Source organism: Mesoplodon mirus (genome assembly GCF_964341445.2).
Source record: "Mesoplodon mirus genome assembly, chromosome: 7".
NCBI lineage: Eukaryota > Metazoa > Chordata > Mammalia > Artiodactyla > Ziphiidae > Mesoplodon > Mesoplodon mirus.
This window is the reverse complement of record NC_138983.1, coordinates 30867687-30882100: the sequence shown is the minus strand read 5'-3', so window position 1 is coordinate 30882100 and position 14414 is coordinate 30867687. Positions and strand designations below refer to the sequence as shown.

The window sequence follows — 14414 nt, the reverse complement described above, 5'->3', positions numbered from 1 at the left end:
GTTTTTCTCTTTCTGACTTACTTCACTCTGTATGACAGACTCTAGGTCCATCCACCTCACTACAAATAACTCAATTTCATTTCTTTTTATGGCTGAGTAATATTCCATTGTATATATAGCCATTATTAATCCAGAACATTGTTCAAAGGATGTTCTTAGGGATATCACCAGGAGTGCTTTAATAAAAGGATGCATTCTTTTTTGTATTAAATAAGAATATGGCCATATTTTCAGACTCATAAACAAGTGTACAGTGATGAAATGAAGCGGTATCTGGGGTGCTTTAAAACACTCCAGCAAAGGAAGAAAAACAAGGGAAAAAAGGGATATTCCAGACAAATGTGGAAAAATTTGGTAATTGGACTCAGTATTATGATTATATGAGGGTTCATTGTACTATCTTCCATTAAACATTTTTTTTAAGAGCTCGATGTTTCAAAGGAATTTGGGAGTCACTGGGTTAAACCAAGTAGGATTCTGACTGCAAGACTTCAGGGGCTTATACTGTCAGTGTGCACGGTCCGCGTCCTGGCAGGTTGCCATCCCCACTCTTCTTTGACACGGAACCCTTTCCTTGGCAGAGAGTATCCAGGTGAGCCATGTTCTGTGGACTATACTTTGGACATCATGATACACAAGTTCTAGTGGATACTCCAAAATGTTCTCAGAAACGGCGTACAGCGTTAGTCAGAAGAGACAGCATCATCTAGGTTTTCTCTCTGATCTTTGATTTGCCTCATGAAAATTATTTGTTGTCACCTGTCACTAAGAGCAATCAATCTGTGGTAGCAATATTTATAAAGTTCACACAAAAATTTTACAAAGATGCCCACACTGCTTTCAAATGAGAATAAAAAAACAAATTGCAAACCAAATAGTATGATACTTTATAAAAAAACAAGTATATAGGTTTGTATATGAATAAAATAAATGACTGGGCAGGGTACCTAAACTATTAGCAGTGGTTACAACTGGGAATGATATTGGTAGTGGGGTGGGGGGGGAGGAGGAAGCACATTTTTATTGTTTACAGTTCTTTTTGGAATAACATATTGTTTTTTTAACAAAAATAAAGATAAATTATTTTAGTTAAAAATCAATCTATGGTGCTGGGATAGTGGTCACCCTTAGAGGGAGGTAGGATACAAGAGAGGCTTCTAGAATTCTGATAATTCTCTATTCCTTGATCTGAGGGCTGGTTAGTGGGTTTGTTCACTTTGTGAAAATTCATTTAGCCATATATTTATGATTGCTCTATTTTCTACATAAGTTCATTTAAAAATTGTTTTCCTAGTGAGTTATTAAATAGCACCTTGTTTTAGTTTAAATGCATGAATTTTTTCCTTATTCATATATTCCACAGTTTTCCTTTCCCGCATTCATTACTATTTATTCTCTCTAATTTCCCCTTAATGTGGTTGCATTGCAAAGGCATTGTTAGTAACTTTTACAGAAGGTGAAATCCCTAGCTGATAAAAATGACAATATAAGAAAATCACTCACGTCTTATGGTGTGAGGTGGACCATGAGGTAGGGTCACCATCCTGCTAGCTAGCCATTCATCAGTATGTGGTAAAAAGATTTCTTTTGAAACATATAATTACCTAAAATAGATGGAAAGGAATAATAGAGACGCTAATGTAGCTGATAAATAGGCGACACAACCAAAGGCCTAATGGCAAAAGGAAAACAAAAACTGTCTATGGTTGTTCTCCCTACAGCAGATCCTAGGTATACTTTTATGAATATGGAATTATGAGTGTCACAGCTGGAAGGAACTTCAAAGATCATTATTCCATCTCATACTCTCTCAACTAGATTTTGATTTGAAAAACATGACTAATAACAGAAAGGTCTAAAATTTGCAACTGGTTGTTAAATGGTTGTTTGCTTTGATGGGACAGGTCCTAGGCCATATGAAATTAGAAGTTCATTTAACCAAATACTTGTTGTATTCAGAAGATAAACAAGCCAAACAAAGCAGGTGAACAAGGACATAAGATTAAGTTGCAGCTCCATGTACTTCCTATAGCAGAGAAAATGATTAAAACATCTTCTCATTATCATTAAGGAACCTATGGATTATTTTCAGGTTTGGTTCCAGTGCCACATATCTTGAGCTAATCTGAAATACAAATATACAAAATTAACATTTTATAAAAAAAATAATAGTTTAAGGTGTGTAAGGGGTAGTCACGAGACAGAAAAGCAAGCACTATAAAATCTACATCTTTAATATATCTAGTAGTGAGAAACAATATTAGTATTTTATTCATGAAGACTACTTAAATAATATTTACAACAACTTTATGGGCACATATATGTACATTTGTACATCAAGGTATTTTTGGAAAGAAAAGACCAAATAAATCCTGGGTTATAATTTTATCACTCCTAAATTCTCCTTATTTTTAAAAAACAGTAAAGATAATTTAAGTATACTATTTTCTAAAATGTCCTAATCAACTTGTAGCATAGTAAAACTGAGTTGCCACCATACTGACTTAGGAATTTTAAAGGGTAGCAAATATTTTAGAAACTTAAAACACACGTTTTCTGTTGAAATTTTACATTTGCTTAGAATACAAAAGAACAAAACAGATGGAATTTCATTTTCTGCTTGCTGAAGGTATTTGGGTAAACCTAGCTTTTAAGATGGTCTTCTTTCAAAGATTTTTAAGAAGTTTCTGAAAGGGTACTGGCAACAAACCCTTTTAAAAGCTGACTTGTCAGTTTCATGTCCCTTGATTTTGAAGAGACTTATCTTAGATTTCCTTTTGAAATACTTCTTCCAAATTTTCTAACCATGGTTGGCTTTACTTTATGGATGTTTCTTTTATATTCTAGAGAAGAAATAAAAAGATACATAAATATGGTAAAAGTATCATTCAAAAAGAATTTTCATCATTCGTTAAACTTCACAGCTGTTAATTAACCTGATTTAAAACAGAACACCAACAAAGAAACATTAATATCCCTGGTTTTAAAGAAGAAATTCATTTCTCCACATTGTAAACTGAACTTTTAGTGCACATGTACGTACACCCCTTCCCCTGCCCCAAAGCTATCGAGTGAAGTCAGTGAATAAACTACCACATTTACTTCTGTTCTTGAACTAAGGAAAGACTACTTCCGTGAACATTGCTCCCTTTCTTTTGTGCATCATCAATTTTTGTTTTTCCTTCTTTGGATTATTTCCCTAGGACTTTCAAACTTCCAAATTTTTCCAATTTAGAAGTATCATTTGAGTCCAGTACTTCTTAACGTGCTGATCCTGATCCCATAGCTCTTTTTCCTTTCACGGCTACCTCTAAAATGTGTTCCATCTACATATGTCCACTCTTCTGGTTCTTCTTCAGTGTTCACAATGATTCCCTACTCAACAAAGTGTTGTTACAAAAGGGGGCCACTGACTTCTTTATGGGTCTGTCTAATCTCTTATCCATTTTCTTGATCACATTAGGTTTTAGTTTTAGGGGCACATATTCTTTTGACACTATTTCTTATTTCTCTAAATGCTCAGTAAACAGAGTTTCCTTCTTTCCCACTGCTGTTCCTTTTTTTTTTTTCTTTTTAATTTGTACACTGTTAGTTGGAGTCAGTTGAATACATTCTAAGGAAGGCAGCCCCAGTTCTCTTTTACTTTTCTAGTAATTCCTGATGTGTATTTGGCCATTTTCACTTGGATATCCTAATGTACATAAACCATTATCTTCCCTTAAACTAATACCTTTTTCTAAGTGCTCCATTATCCTTAACAAGACATAATCTTTCCTCTTTGGCAAGTACTGTAGTTTAGTATTCTCTCCTACTGTTTTCTCTATAGATTATTCATCTCTCTTTACATATAAGATATTTGATGCATTTTATACTATTCTTAGAAAATAAGTATATTAGGAAACCTAAGTCTCTATTATTTGAGAATTATCATAAATTTATTATTTGGTTGAAGGATTATGACTTCCTGGAGAACTTTTTCAGAAGACCAATGGGACAGTACATATCTACAACAACTGCATATACACAATGTTAAGCATTATTAAATATGGCATGTTGAACCAAATAATTATAGTAAATTCTTCTTTTCAGGACTTCATTGTTTGATTTTTAAATCTGCACGAAAGACATTTCCACTGAGCTTAAGGTAAACAACTGCCACTGGGCACCACAAGAAGTAAGGATTTATCAATGCAGCTTGGCAAAGCTATTGAGAAATTTTATATTACTCTAATGAAAAAGAATTGACAGAAAAAATTAATAATAGTTTTCATGTTATTCTTAGACATACTCGTTATCTCATGAAACCCCTTTAAATTCCAAGTGCTATAATTATAAGTTCCTTTAGAGAAGAACAAAACTGGGTCTTAATGATCTTTATATTCATCACAGAACCTAGCACATAGTGACTGCATAGTAAATAAATACTTCCTGATTGAAGTCTTAGGAACTACAGTGTCAGAGAAACATAGGTCTGGACACAAAGGCCTAGAAATTGGTGCGTGCTATATACCTGTAGTTTCACTGAAGATGTTTCCTTACCATGGACTCATGTCACCTCCATATGCAATTGAGAGGATGTAATCACCACCATCAGCATTTTTTTTCAACTTGCTAATTGGAGTTAAAATATGCTTGTAACTAGGTATAGAATGGAACCTCACAATAATTGTACAAATGAATCAGAGGCCAAATTATTAAAAATAAGAGGCTAAGAGAAAAATTTCAAGTGGATATATAGTTTATCTGTAAAATATACTTAATCACTAACCTATTAAATAACATGGTTAATTATTTCAATTATTAGTTAAATTATTTACCCACTCTTCTGCAATACGAGGCAGTATGGATAACAAAAAGGGTACAGAATATAGAGTTAGGAGATCCAGTTTTGGGTTCTGGCTCCATCATGAAATATCTCTGTGATCTTGGGTGAGCATGTTTTCTATTTTGCGTCTTAAGTTTTCTTATCTATAACAGGGATAACCACACTCACCATGTACAATAATAAAGGTGATGAGTACATAAAAGGAGACTCTCATGAAAACACTGTAAAAATATGTAAAGTACTATACATATGTTAGTTAATCATGTTATTAAATATCAAAATGAGAGCTGAGACATACCCATTGTTGGTCTGTTTTCTTGGACGTGCTTACCACTTGAATTATCTTGGTGAACACGCTTGGCAGATCCAGAATTTACCTCAGCACTTAGTGAGGTATTTGATGTAGGGCTTCAAGGGAAAAGTTGTATTTTAGTAAAGTCTTTTTTTGTATCTCTAAGTTCAAATACATATTCTACATTCAATAATGATTAAAGAAAAAGTGAAATACTAAAATATTAAGTTGTAAAATCCCATAGAAGTAATTGGAGATACTAAATAAATTTTTGGCTCATAGGGAAGTTTAGCAGTGTGTGATTTTAATGACGTTTATTCAAATTGGAGATTATGAGTAGAGGTGTATGTCACAATTCTTTAACAGAACATTTCAGGGTGCTGTGCTGGACTGCATGCAAGCACTGTTATTCAAAGTGTAGAGATAAGGAGCACATTGCAAGAGGTGAAAAACTAATCTCAGATTACAAAATCCCTAATCTGGGGAATATGAACAGGTGAGATTGTTTGCAAACCTTGTTTTTAAATCAAAGCATGGTAATAGAATGAGAATCTCTCTCTGATTATTGCAATTATAGAAAGTGAAATTAAAAGAATGACCTATTTTCATTTGTTTTGTCTTCAAAAATTTACATCACTTTCATGTTATTAATGGGTCAAATTTCTAACTCAATTTGAGTTGACATATTACTGAACACCTATTGTGGCCTCATGTCACAGGATATACAAGTGAGTAAGGCACAAACAACCCATGTGCTGAAAACTTACATAATAGATATATGGTGGGATGGGGGAAAAATAGGACAAATACACAAAATAATACAAGGCAGAGTTAAAAAACAGCACCACACGTTTTCAAACTACAAGAAGCCGCAGGTTCCTGAGTTTAGAAGAAGAGAGAAAAATGGAAGATTTTGTGGATGAGATGAGATTGATCTGGGTCCTGAAAAATAGCAATCCAACCCTTCCCAGTCCTACAGAGGATCAAGTTTTAGCAGGTAGGGTTGGAGGTCAAAGTGGCAGATGAACATCCCTTTCCACACTGATTCAAATAAGCTAATTTTAGGAAATTTCTGGCTAGTCAAGATATTATATACCATTTTACAAGTTTATATTAATTTGCTTGTCAGTTGGATTAACAATTGGAGGCTTCCCTTTATGGCAACAACTTGTTCTGGCAATCCTAAACCTGTGGTAAAGTGATGTGGGTTTATGTTTGTGGAACAGGAGAATATGGGTTATATGCTCATTGAAACTAGTCAGAAATGGCAATTTAATATGTTAGCAAAGAAAAATGGGTATAAGCACAGTGAATGCTGGGAAAAATAAGTCAACCTATGTATCTAAATTTTCTAGAGCCTGTAAGAGAAATGATTATGGTGTTCATAATGATGATTTTGCCAGCTCTGCTCAAGAATGCAAATATCTTCCCAAAATGGTTACAGAGAAGTACTTGTGTTATGAAAGTAAACAAATTCAGTTGTAGAAATTTTCTATTCACAAATGGTGCCAAATAAACTAAGTTACTATAAATCCATTTTGGATACTAAAACACACAGTTTTGATTATATATATATATATATATATATATATATTTGATATATATATATATGTATCAGCTGTCTAGGGCAAAAATTCTTTTTGGGTCATTTGGTGATTCTAATGTCTTCAAGTGTAAAGATCAATGTCACTGGTTACTTTCGATGAGGGTTGTTTCCCCTGCAATATATCTTAAGGTTTTCTTTATTATTTTATGGTATGATTCTTCACTCTGGTTAGTTCTAAGACCTTTGTTTTCACTCACAGATTGTTTTTATTTGAAAATCGGGGTTTTGAGTAAATCTATTTGAATAAAACTCACATTTCTAGGAATGAAATCAAAGCCTAATCAAATAAGTTATGTATTTATATATAAGTAAAACACACTCAAACATTTTTAGGATTTAGGTAACATAGTCAACTAATAAAATATTTAACATTTGTTATAAATTTGTTAGATTTATATTAGATCACAAAATAAAAAGACCTAAAATTGGTATGGGTACAAATTCAAATTATTTTAAAGACTGTTTTGAGAAGAAACCTATAGAATCTTCTAGTTGTATGCCAAATGTATTTCCATAACTATTAATAAAAGTTAAGATTAGTCTTTTGTTCCCGTACATAGGTATAATATTTTTGCTTGATAAACATAATGCATCTCATATTCTTTCAGTGGAGATAATTTCTAGTTGGAATCATAGACATTTTTCAAAATAAACCAAAAATGTATGTAGGTGTGAGACCACTTTTGAGTGCCAAGAAAGACTGTGGAACAAACAAAAAACCAACCAACGAAACAGACACAAAGCAAACAAAACCCCAAATTAATAAATATAATTTATAAGAAAAAATTTACATATATATTTGGTAAATTGATGCATTTAGTTAAAATAGTCTGTTACAGTCATTATATAAATTGAAATGATTACACATCTGATATTCTCAATTTCAGTAGTTACTAAAAAATTCAGTCTGGTAGGTTTCTAGAATATCCAGTGCTTCTAGATGCTAATTTTTTTTTTTTTCTTTTGAGAGAAAAACTGATAAAAAAGAAAAAAAGTAATTATATACATGGAGCTGTTCCTCATTTTTAAAAACCATAACAAAATATACACACACCTAAATATGTACATAAAGCTGTTAAGTGGAAAATACCAGAGTCCATTACTCTCAAGCTCATGTAGATTTAATTGGGGGAAAGGAAGATTCTTTTAAAAAGTAATTATGTACATTTCTAGCATTAATCTCTTTTAACCTTAGTTAATGGCAGGATCTAATTATTGGTACCAGAGGGAATGTAACAGAGCAATTAATAGGCTATGAGAAATCTTACTTTCTTTAGTTGCCCTTTAATATTATTTTGGAAGCCCTTTAACTCATCTAAACCCACTCCAAATACACAATTTACATACCAGGACATTTCTTTTTTTTTTTTTTGAACCCATGTCCCCTGCATTGGCAAGCGGATTCTTTTTTTTTTTTTAGATGTTGGGGGTAGGAGTTTATTAATTAATTAATTTATTTTTGCTGTGTTGTGTCTTCGTTTCTGTGCGAGGGCTTTCTCCAGTTGTGGCAAGCGGGGGCCACTCTTCATCACGGTGCGCGGGCCTCTCACTATGGCGGCCTCTCTTGTTGCAGAGCACAGGCTCCAGACGCGCAGGCTCAGCAGTTGTGGCTCACGGGCCTAGCCGCTCCGCGGCATGTGGGATCCTCCCAGACCAGGGCTCGAACCCGTGTTTCCTGCATTAGCAGGCAGATTCCCAACCACTGCGCCACCAGGGAAGCCCCACCAGGACATTTCTTGAAAAATCATTTGGTTTTGATAATGACTATGTTTACATTTAAAAGTTATTCTTAGCTTTTGCTAAGAAGCAAAAAACTTTTGCTACATCTTAGTTACAACAGCAGAGCATGTTACCAGTGAAGAACAAGAAAAGTCCCCAGCATTAATTAAAGAAAAGAGTAACATGACTCACAAAATGAAAATTAGTGACAAGATGGATAAAACAGATGATGGTGGTTAGCTAGGCTAAGTGACTGATTCCCATATACGACTAATGGTACAATTCAAATTTGTGACACAGCAAAATACAAAACTGTAAATGTCATGGATAGTCAGAGACATTCAGGAAAAATCAATCCATGAATTTTAAACATAAACATTTCAAGACTCCGCTGGTACTTTGAACAGATGCTAAATGCAACTATGAGATGATACTCTATGTGGCACAAACAAATAGGCTGTTTGCAAATTTGTTAGCACTAGCCCGGATGATAACACATCCATGGTGGAATATAGGAAACTTAAAAAAGAGTTATCTTAAGATCGTATGCTCTTCTCTCCATAATCACGTTAAAGAAAAAGAGGTAAAGCAAGTCAAATCCATTTTACAATTTAACCATTCACTGTATCTTGTCATTGCATTTTATGTTACAGGATATAAAGACTATATAATGGGCTTCATGTCATATAACAATATATTTAAGACTTTTTTCCTTGTCTTTAATTTTTAGCTGTTTTACTGCTATGTACCTAGGTATGTTTCTCTTTGTATTAATGCTGCTTGCAGTTTGCATTGCTTCTCAAACCTGTGATTTGCCAACTTTGGTCAATTTTGGAAAATTATTAGCCAGCATCTTCTCAAATACTGTTTTTTTCCCATTCTTTTTCTCACTTCTTTCTGGGACTCAAAATACACATAGGCTAGACCTTTTTAATTGTGTCCCATATGTCTCTTTTTGCTCTTCTCTATATTTTTCTTTTTATACTTTTGCAATTGGTTTGAATATTTTTCTATTAACCTATCTTACAGTTCACTAAACTTTCTTCTGCCATGCCTAATCTGTTAAACTGATTTGAGTTTGCAATTTCAGTATATTCTATTTTTCAGTTCTAGAATATACATTTGATTCATTTTAATAGAATGCAGTTCTCTGGGAAAGTATCATCTATTTTATTGAACTTAATCACAATTAAAATTTTAAAGTCCCTATCTGATAATCTCAATATCTGTATCACTGCTTCTCTAATTTGTTTTTTTCTCTTGATTTTCAGTCATTTCATCCTGTTTCCCGGCATTCTTGGTAACTTTTGCTTAAGTGCTAAACACTGCATATGAAAAACTGTAGAGGCTGGAGGTGGTATATTCTTCAGAGATGATTTAATTTTCTTCTGGCAAGTAGGCAGAATAGAGATAGATCACCTTGATCCAAAAAGGGATTGAACTGGTCAAAGGTCTGTTTCAGGCTTTCAAGAACCAGTCTATTTCCAGTTTGCCCTACTTCTACCTAAAGCATAGGCCTTCAAAGATTTCAAATAAAACCCTGGGCATTTAACAGGGTCTTTTCTCCATGATGATCCCAAACAACCATTTTAGTGTCCTGGTCCCATGAGAAGGTCAAAACTCTGCTTATTACTTTGGCTTCTTGGCAGCCACTTTTAGTTGGTTTTGTGGCCTCTTATTCCACAGAGTTTAGAAATTGGCCAATACCTTGAGGGCAAAAGCTACATAGATTTTGTTTCCCTAGCTCAGTGAGATGCTGATAGCTATAGGCTTCCATTTTTTGCTTGACCTCTATATTTGATGCCACGAACTGGCAAATGCTAAATGGAAAAAAGAGGCAGAGAAGGTCTCGTTCGCCACAACTTGTTTCCCTTTCCTCTGGGATCTTAGACCCTCAAGTCCTGGCTGTGTTGGTTGTTCCCGAGTGCCTTCAAGCAGCTGTTGAATTTTATCAGCTTTTATAATTGTTCCTGACGGAAAGCTTTGTGTGATACAAGCTACAATGTCATAGCCAGAAACAGAAGTCTATTCACTCATCACATTTTAGTCATATATCAAAATCCATTAAAATAATATAATTTTAGGACTGAAGAAATTCAGTAATGTCTGAAGGGAGAAATACCAAATGAGTAAAAATTGTCAACAGAAGAAAACTTAAAATTAAATGACCTTTTTGAAGGCCAGAAGACTCTTAAATTTATTTTTAATAATCTGAAATATGGAATACTTTATACAAATATCAAGTGAAATATTTGGGCTTTATCAAGATCTCCCTTTGATAATATAAAACTAGTGCTGGGACTTCCCTGGTGGCGCAGTGGCTAAGAATCAGCCTGCCAATGCAGGCGACACGGGTTTGAGCCCTGGTCCGGGAAGATCCCACATGCCACGGAGCAACTAAGCCCGTGCGCCACATCTACTGAGCCTGCGCTCTAGAACCCGTGAGCCATGACTACTGAGCCAGTGTGCCACAACTGCTGAAGCCTGTGCACCTAGACCCCATACTCTGCAGCAAGAGAAGTCACTGCAATGAGAAGCCCGCGCACTGCAAAGAAGAGCAGCATAAGCCCGCACACAGTAACAAAGACCCAGTGCAGCCAAAAATAAATAAATTAAAAATAAATAAATAAATAAATAAATAAAACTAGTGCTGCATTCAGAGCAGTTTACTATACGTATGCTTAAATGTGAACTGACGGTCTAATTACAAGAAATAAAAAGAGCTGTAGGAAACAAAGTATAAAGATGATCTTACATAAGTATAAAGCCTGAACCAGTTTATGTTTAAATGTACCTTGTTAGTTTCCGTTTCCTTTTGGCAGCAGCAGTCATTGCCATGTAGGATGGTACTATGCTTGGTATAGGCAGAGAATGTTTAGTTGAGAATGAAGAAGGGGCAAGCCTGTATATTAAGTAACGAAAAATAAAAAGAGTAATTTTGATTTGTACTATGGAGAAAAAAGGGGGCATACACTTCCATAATTAGAACATCATTTTGTCTTAATACATAAAGGAAAACATTATTCAATACTATAAACTTCCCTTGATTGCCTGGGGTTTTCTTTTCTCTTTTTAAAACCATAGATAGATTTCTGCATTCCCACAGCATAGAAAGGGGAAGGTATCATTCTTCCCATATTTAGATTCATTGTGAATATACATATTAAGTGAGAAGGATATGTTTTTGCTTGGATGACATGCAGTCAACCATACCTTAGACTTACGACTATTTCAGAGTGAGATGAGGTTTGCTAAACATCAATAGAAACTGTGGTATTTCCTTTAGTGAAGATATTAACAAATAATAATAAACAATTGGTAATCATCCATTGATGGCTTGTAACATCTTAACTCTGGAGTATGAAGAACAAACTAAATATATCTTAAGGTCTCCTCTAGCCTAACAAGGGTCAATCAACTTAAGTTTTAAAATTAAAGACTTCACAATATTGTGTTAATGGATTAATATTTAGAGAGAAAGACAATTAAAATTTAATGAAGGTAAAAACACGGATTTTTGTAATCAAGATAGCATACTTCATCTATGAAACAGATCTTAAACACAGCTACAGAGGAAAAAGAAAGCTAATAGTTTAAAGGCTATGTAAATAAAACAAAAGAAGAATTGGCAAATAGTCCTGTGTACCTTTGTAAAATGTTGTTGTTTGGTAGTGATTCTTGTTCAGGTAATTTACTTTTCAAGCTCTTGGTGTCTTCACATATAATAAATGTAGACTCCAAATCCTCCTCGCCATATTCTTTTCTCTTGCTGAGAGGGATATCTACTTCACACAACATTTTCAGAGAATTATCACTGTTTGTATTTGAGTTGATGGCCTGAAAACTGGTAGTATGTGATGATGATTTTAATAGGGTCACTGAAGATGGATATTGAGAAGTTTTTCTACAGTCTTCTGGAGTATACACAATGGGTTGAAGTTCTCTGCTGAGGGAATCATTGAGCTGCATATTTTCAGACAGTGTAGATTTTGGGGGATGTTTTGCTTTCAAGGGAGAAGGCATTAATTTTCTTCGGATTCTTTTTTGTGGAGGAATTTTAAGCAGATTAGATTCACTCGAAGATGTGCCTATTCAACAAAATTAAAAAGAAGTTCAATAATGTTGCCTAAATAGTTTTCCAATAACTGTACCAGTTAAGAGAAGGAAAAAAAAACCTAATAATAAGTATATTTTCTGCCAAATTGATAAAAATTTAAAAGAAAATAAGTTGGAAAGAAAAAAAGTTATTGCTAATAACGTTAAAGTTAATAAACTCATTATAAAGAAATTCTACAACAGAAAATAGACACTAAGTAGCTAATATCAATATTAATTTATAGATACAGCTATCTTGAGATACTGGGCAATTATGAAAATAAACTGTATCCAGTAAATGTATACATTTCTCTAAGGATCTGTACTTGACCCTCTTATTCTATACTCTTATTTCTTTTCTTTTTCTTTTTTAAATTGAAGTATAGTTGGTTTACAACATTGTTAGTTTCTGGTGTACAGCAAATTGATTCAGTTTTATATATATATTCTTTTTCGGATTCTTTTCCATTATAGTTTATTATAAGACATTGAATATAGTTACCTGTGCTATACAGTAGGACCTTGTTGTTCACCTATTTTACATACAGTAGTTTTTAATCTGCTAATCTCAAACTCCTAATTTATCCCTACCCCTCCTTTCCCCTTTGGTAACCATAAATGTGTTTTTTATGTCTGGGAGTCTTTCTGTTTTGTAAATAAGTTCATTTGTATCTTTTTTCTTATATTCCACATTTAAGTGGTATCATATGATATTTGTCTTCCTCTGACTTACTTCACTTAGTATGATAATCTCTAAGTCCATCCATGTTGCTGAAAATGGCATTATCTCATTCTTTTTTCATGGCGATACACTCGCGTTTCTAATTATTCTCTTGCCACTACCTTCTCAGTCACGTGCATCCCACATAACTAGATTTTTACTTTTTCCTTGATTTTCCCAATCTTCACCAATCCTGCATCTTTTACACTTACAGTTAAAACATAATTCTGATCATGTCATTCTCCTGATTAAAGATGTTTAGTAAGCTTTAAACAGAAACATAATGTCCAGAGATTTTTAGTAGGGGAATTCTTGTTCCTTGCTCCAAAATTAAGAGACAAATTGTTTTGTTTGAACTTAAGTGTGAACCCCCACAATACTAGACATGCTTAAATATTTAAGTACATAAAGATTTCTTACTTTCTTTTAGTGTACAAAATAATGACTTGATTACATACATAACAATAATCTTGATCAGCTACAGTGTACTTATGCTGCATTTTTTAATTAATATATTTTTTTCCAGCTTTGCCTATTTCATTCTGGTAAACTTCATGGTGCCTGACACGAAGTAACTCTGCTTGGAGTGTGCTGTCCAGGGAAGAAACTATAATGTGTATTTCTCACCATGTTTTCAAATCAGGCAGTAAAATTCCCAACTGATGTTATATTTGCTTTACAATATAATAATAACTTAAGTAACACTGAAAGCTGAATAAAGTAAGTGCTATGTATTTCAATAAAGCAATTCAAACTTTCAACCAAGTTAGAAAATACATTTATAACAATCAGCAACAGTACATGCATTACTCTTATTACATTAGTTGACAGTAGACTCTGCTGTGGCTAGGTTGACAATTACGCTCTAGGAAATACAATTTAAAAACAGGAAGAAAAATATGATCTCTGTTCTACTAAGGAATTTTACTTTTCTGAGAACTAGATAAATGAGATCCAGATCTTAAAATAATTTTCCACTCCCTTTAACATGACATTTGTCAAATTTTCCATTACCAGATATTTTTATACTAATGCTGCAGTGTAAAGACAGTAACTTTTCTCCACTGTGCTGCTACCACCAATTTGGTGGCTATTAATAGCTGGAAGATTAACTTCTTTTCCCAGGAGAGGGAGCAGGGGTATGTAGAGGATAGAA

At 33.7% G+C, this 14414-nt stretch overlaps 1 protein-coding gene across 3 annotated transcripts in view; it reads right to left on the bottom strand.

Moving 5' to 3' along the window:
• The window catches only part of KIF18A (kinesin family member 18A), a gene marked incomplete at its 3' end in the record, with an annotated part of 106239 nt that overhangs the window by 25610 nt on the left and 66215 nt on the right, over nucleotides 1-14414 (bottom strand). For all 3 annotated transcript variants that reach the window (XM_082628450.1, XM_082628451.1, XM_082628452.1), the window contains exons 14-17: nucleotides 12089-12530; nucleotides 11237-11344; nucleotides 5124-5233; nucleotides 1504-2843 (exon numbers count right to left, since the gene is read on the bottom strand). In XM_082628450.1, the coding sequence (XP_082484576.1) occupies nucleotides 2761-2843; nucleotides 5124-5233; nucleotides 11237-11344; nucleotides 12089-12530 (743 nt within the window). The remainder of the gene's footprint in view (nucleotides 1-1503; nucleotides 2844-5123; nucleotides 5234-11236; nucleotides 11345-12088; nucleotides 12531-14414) is intronic.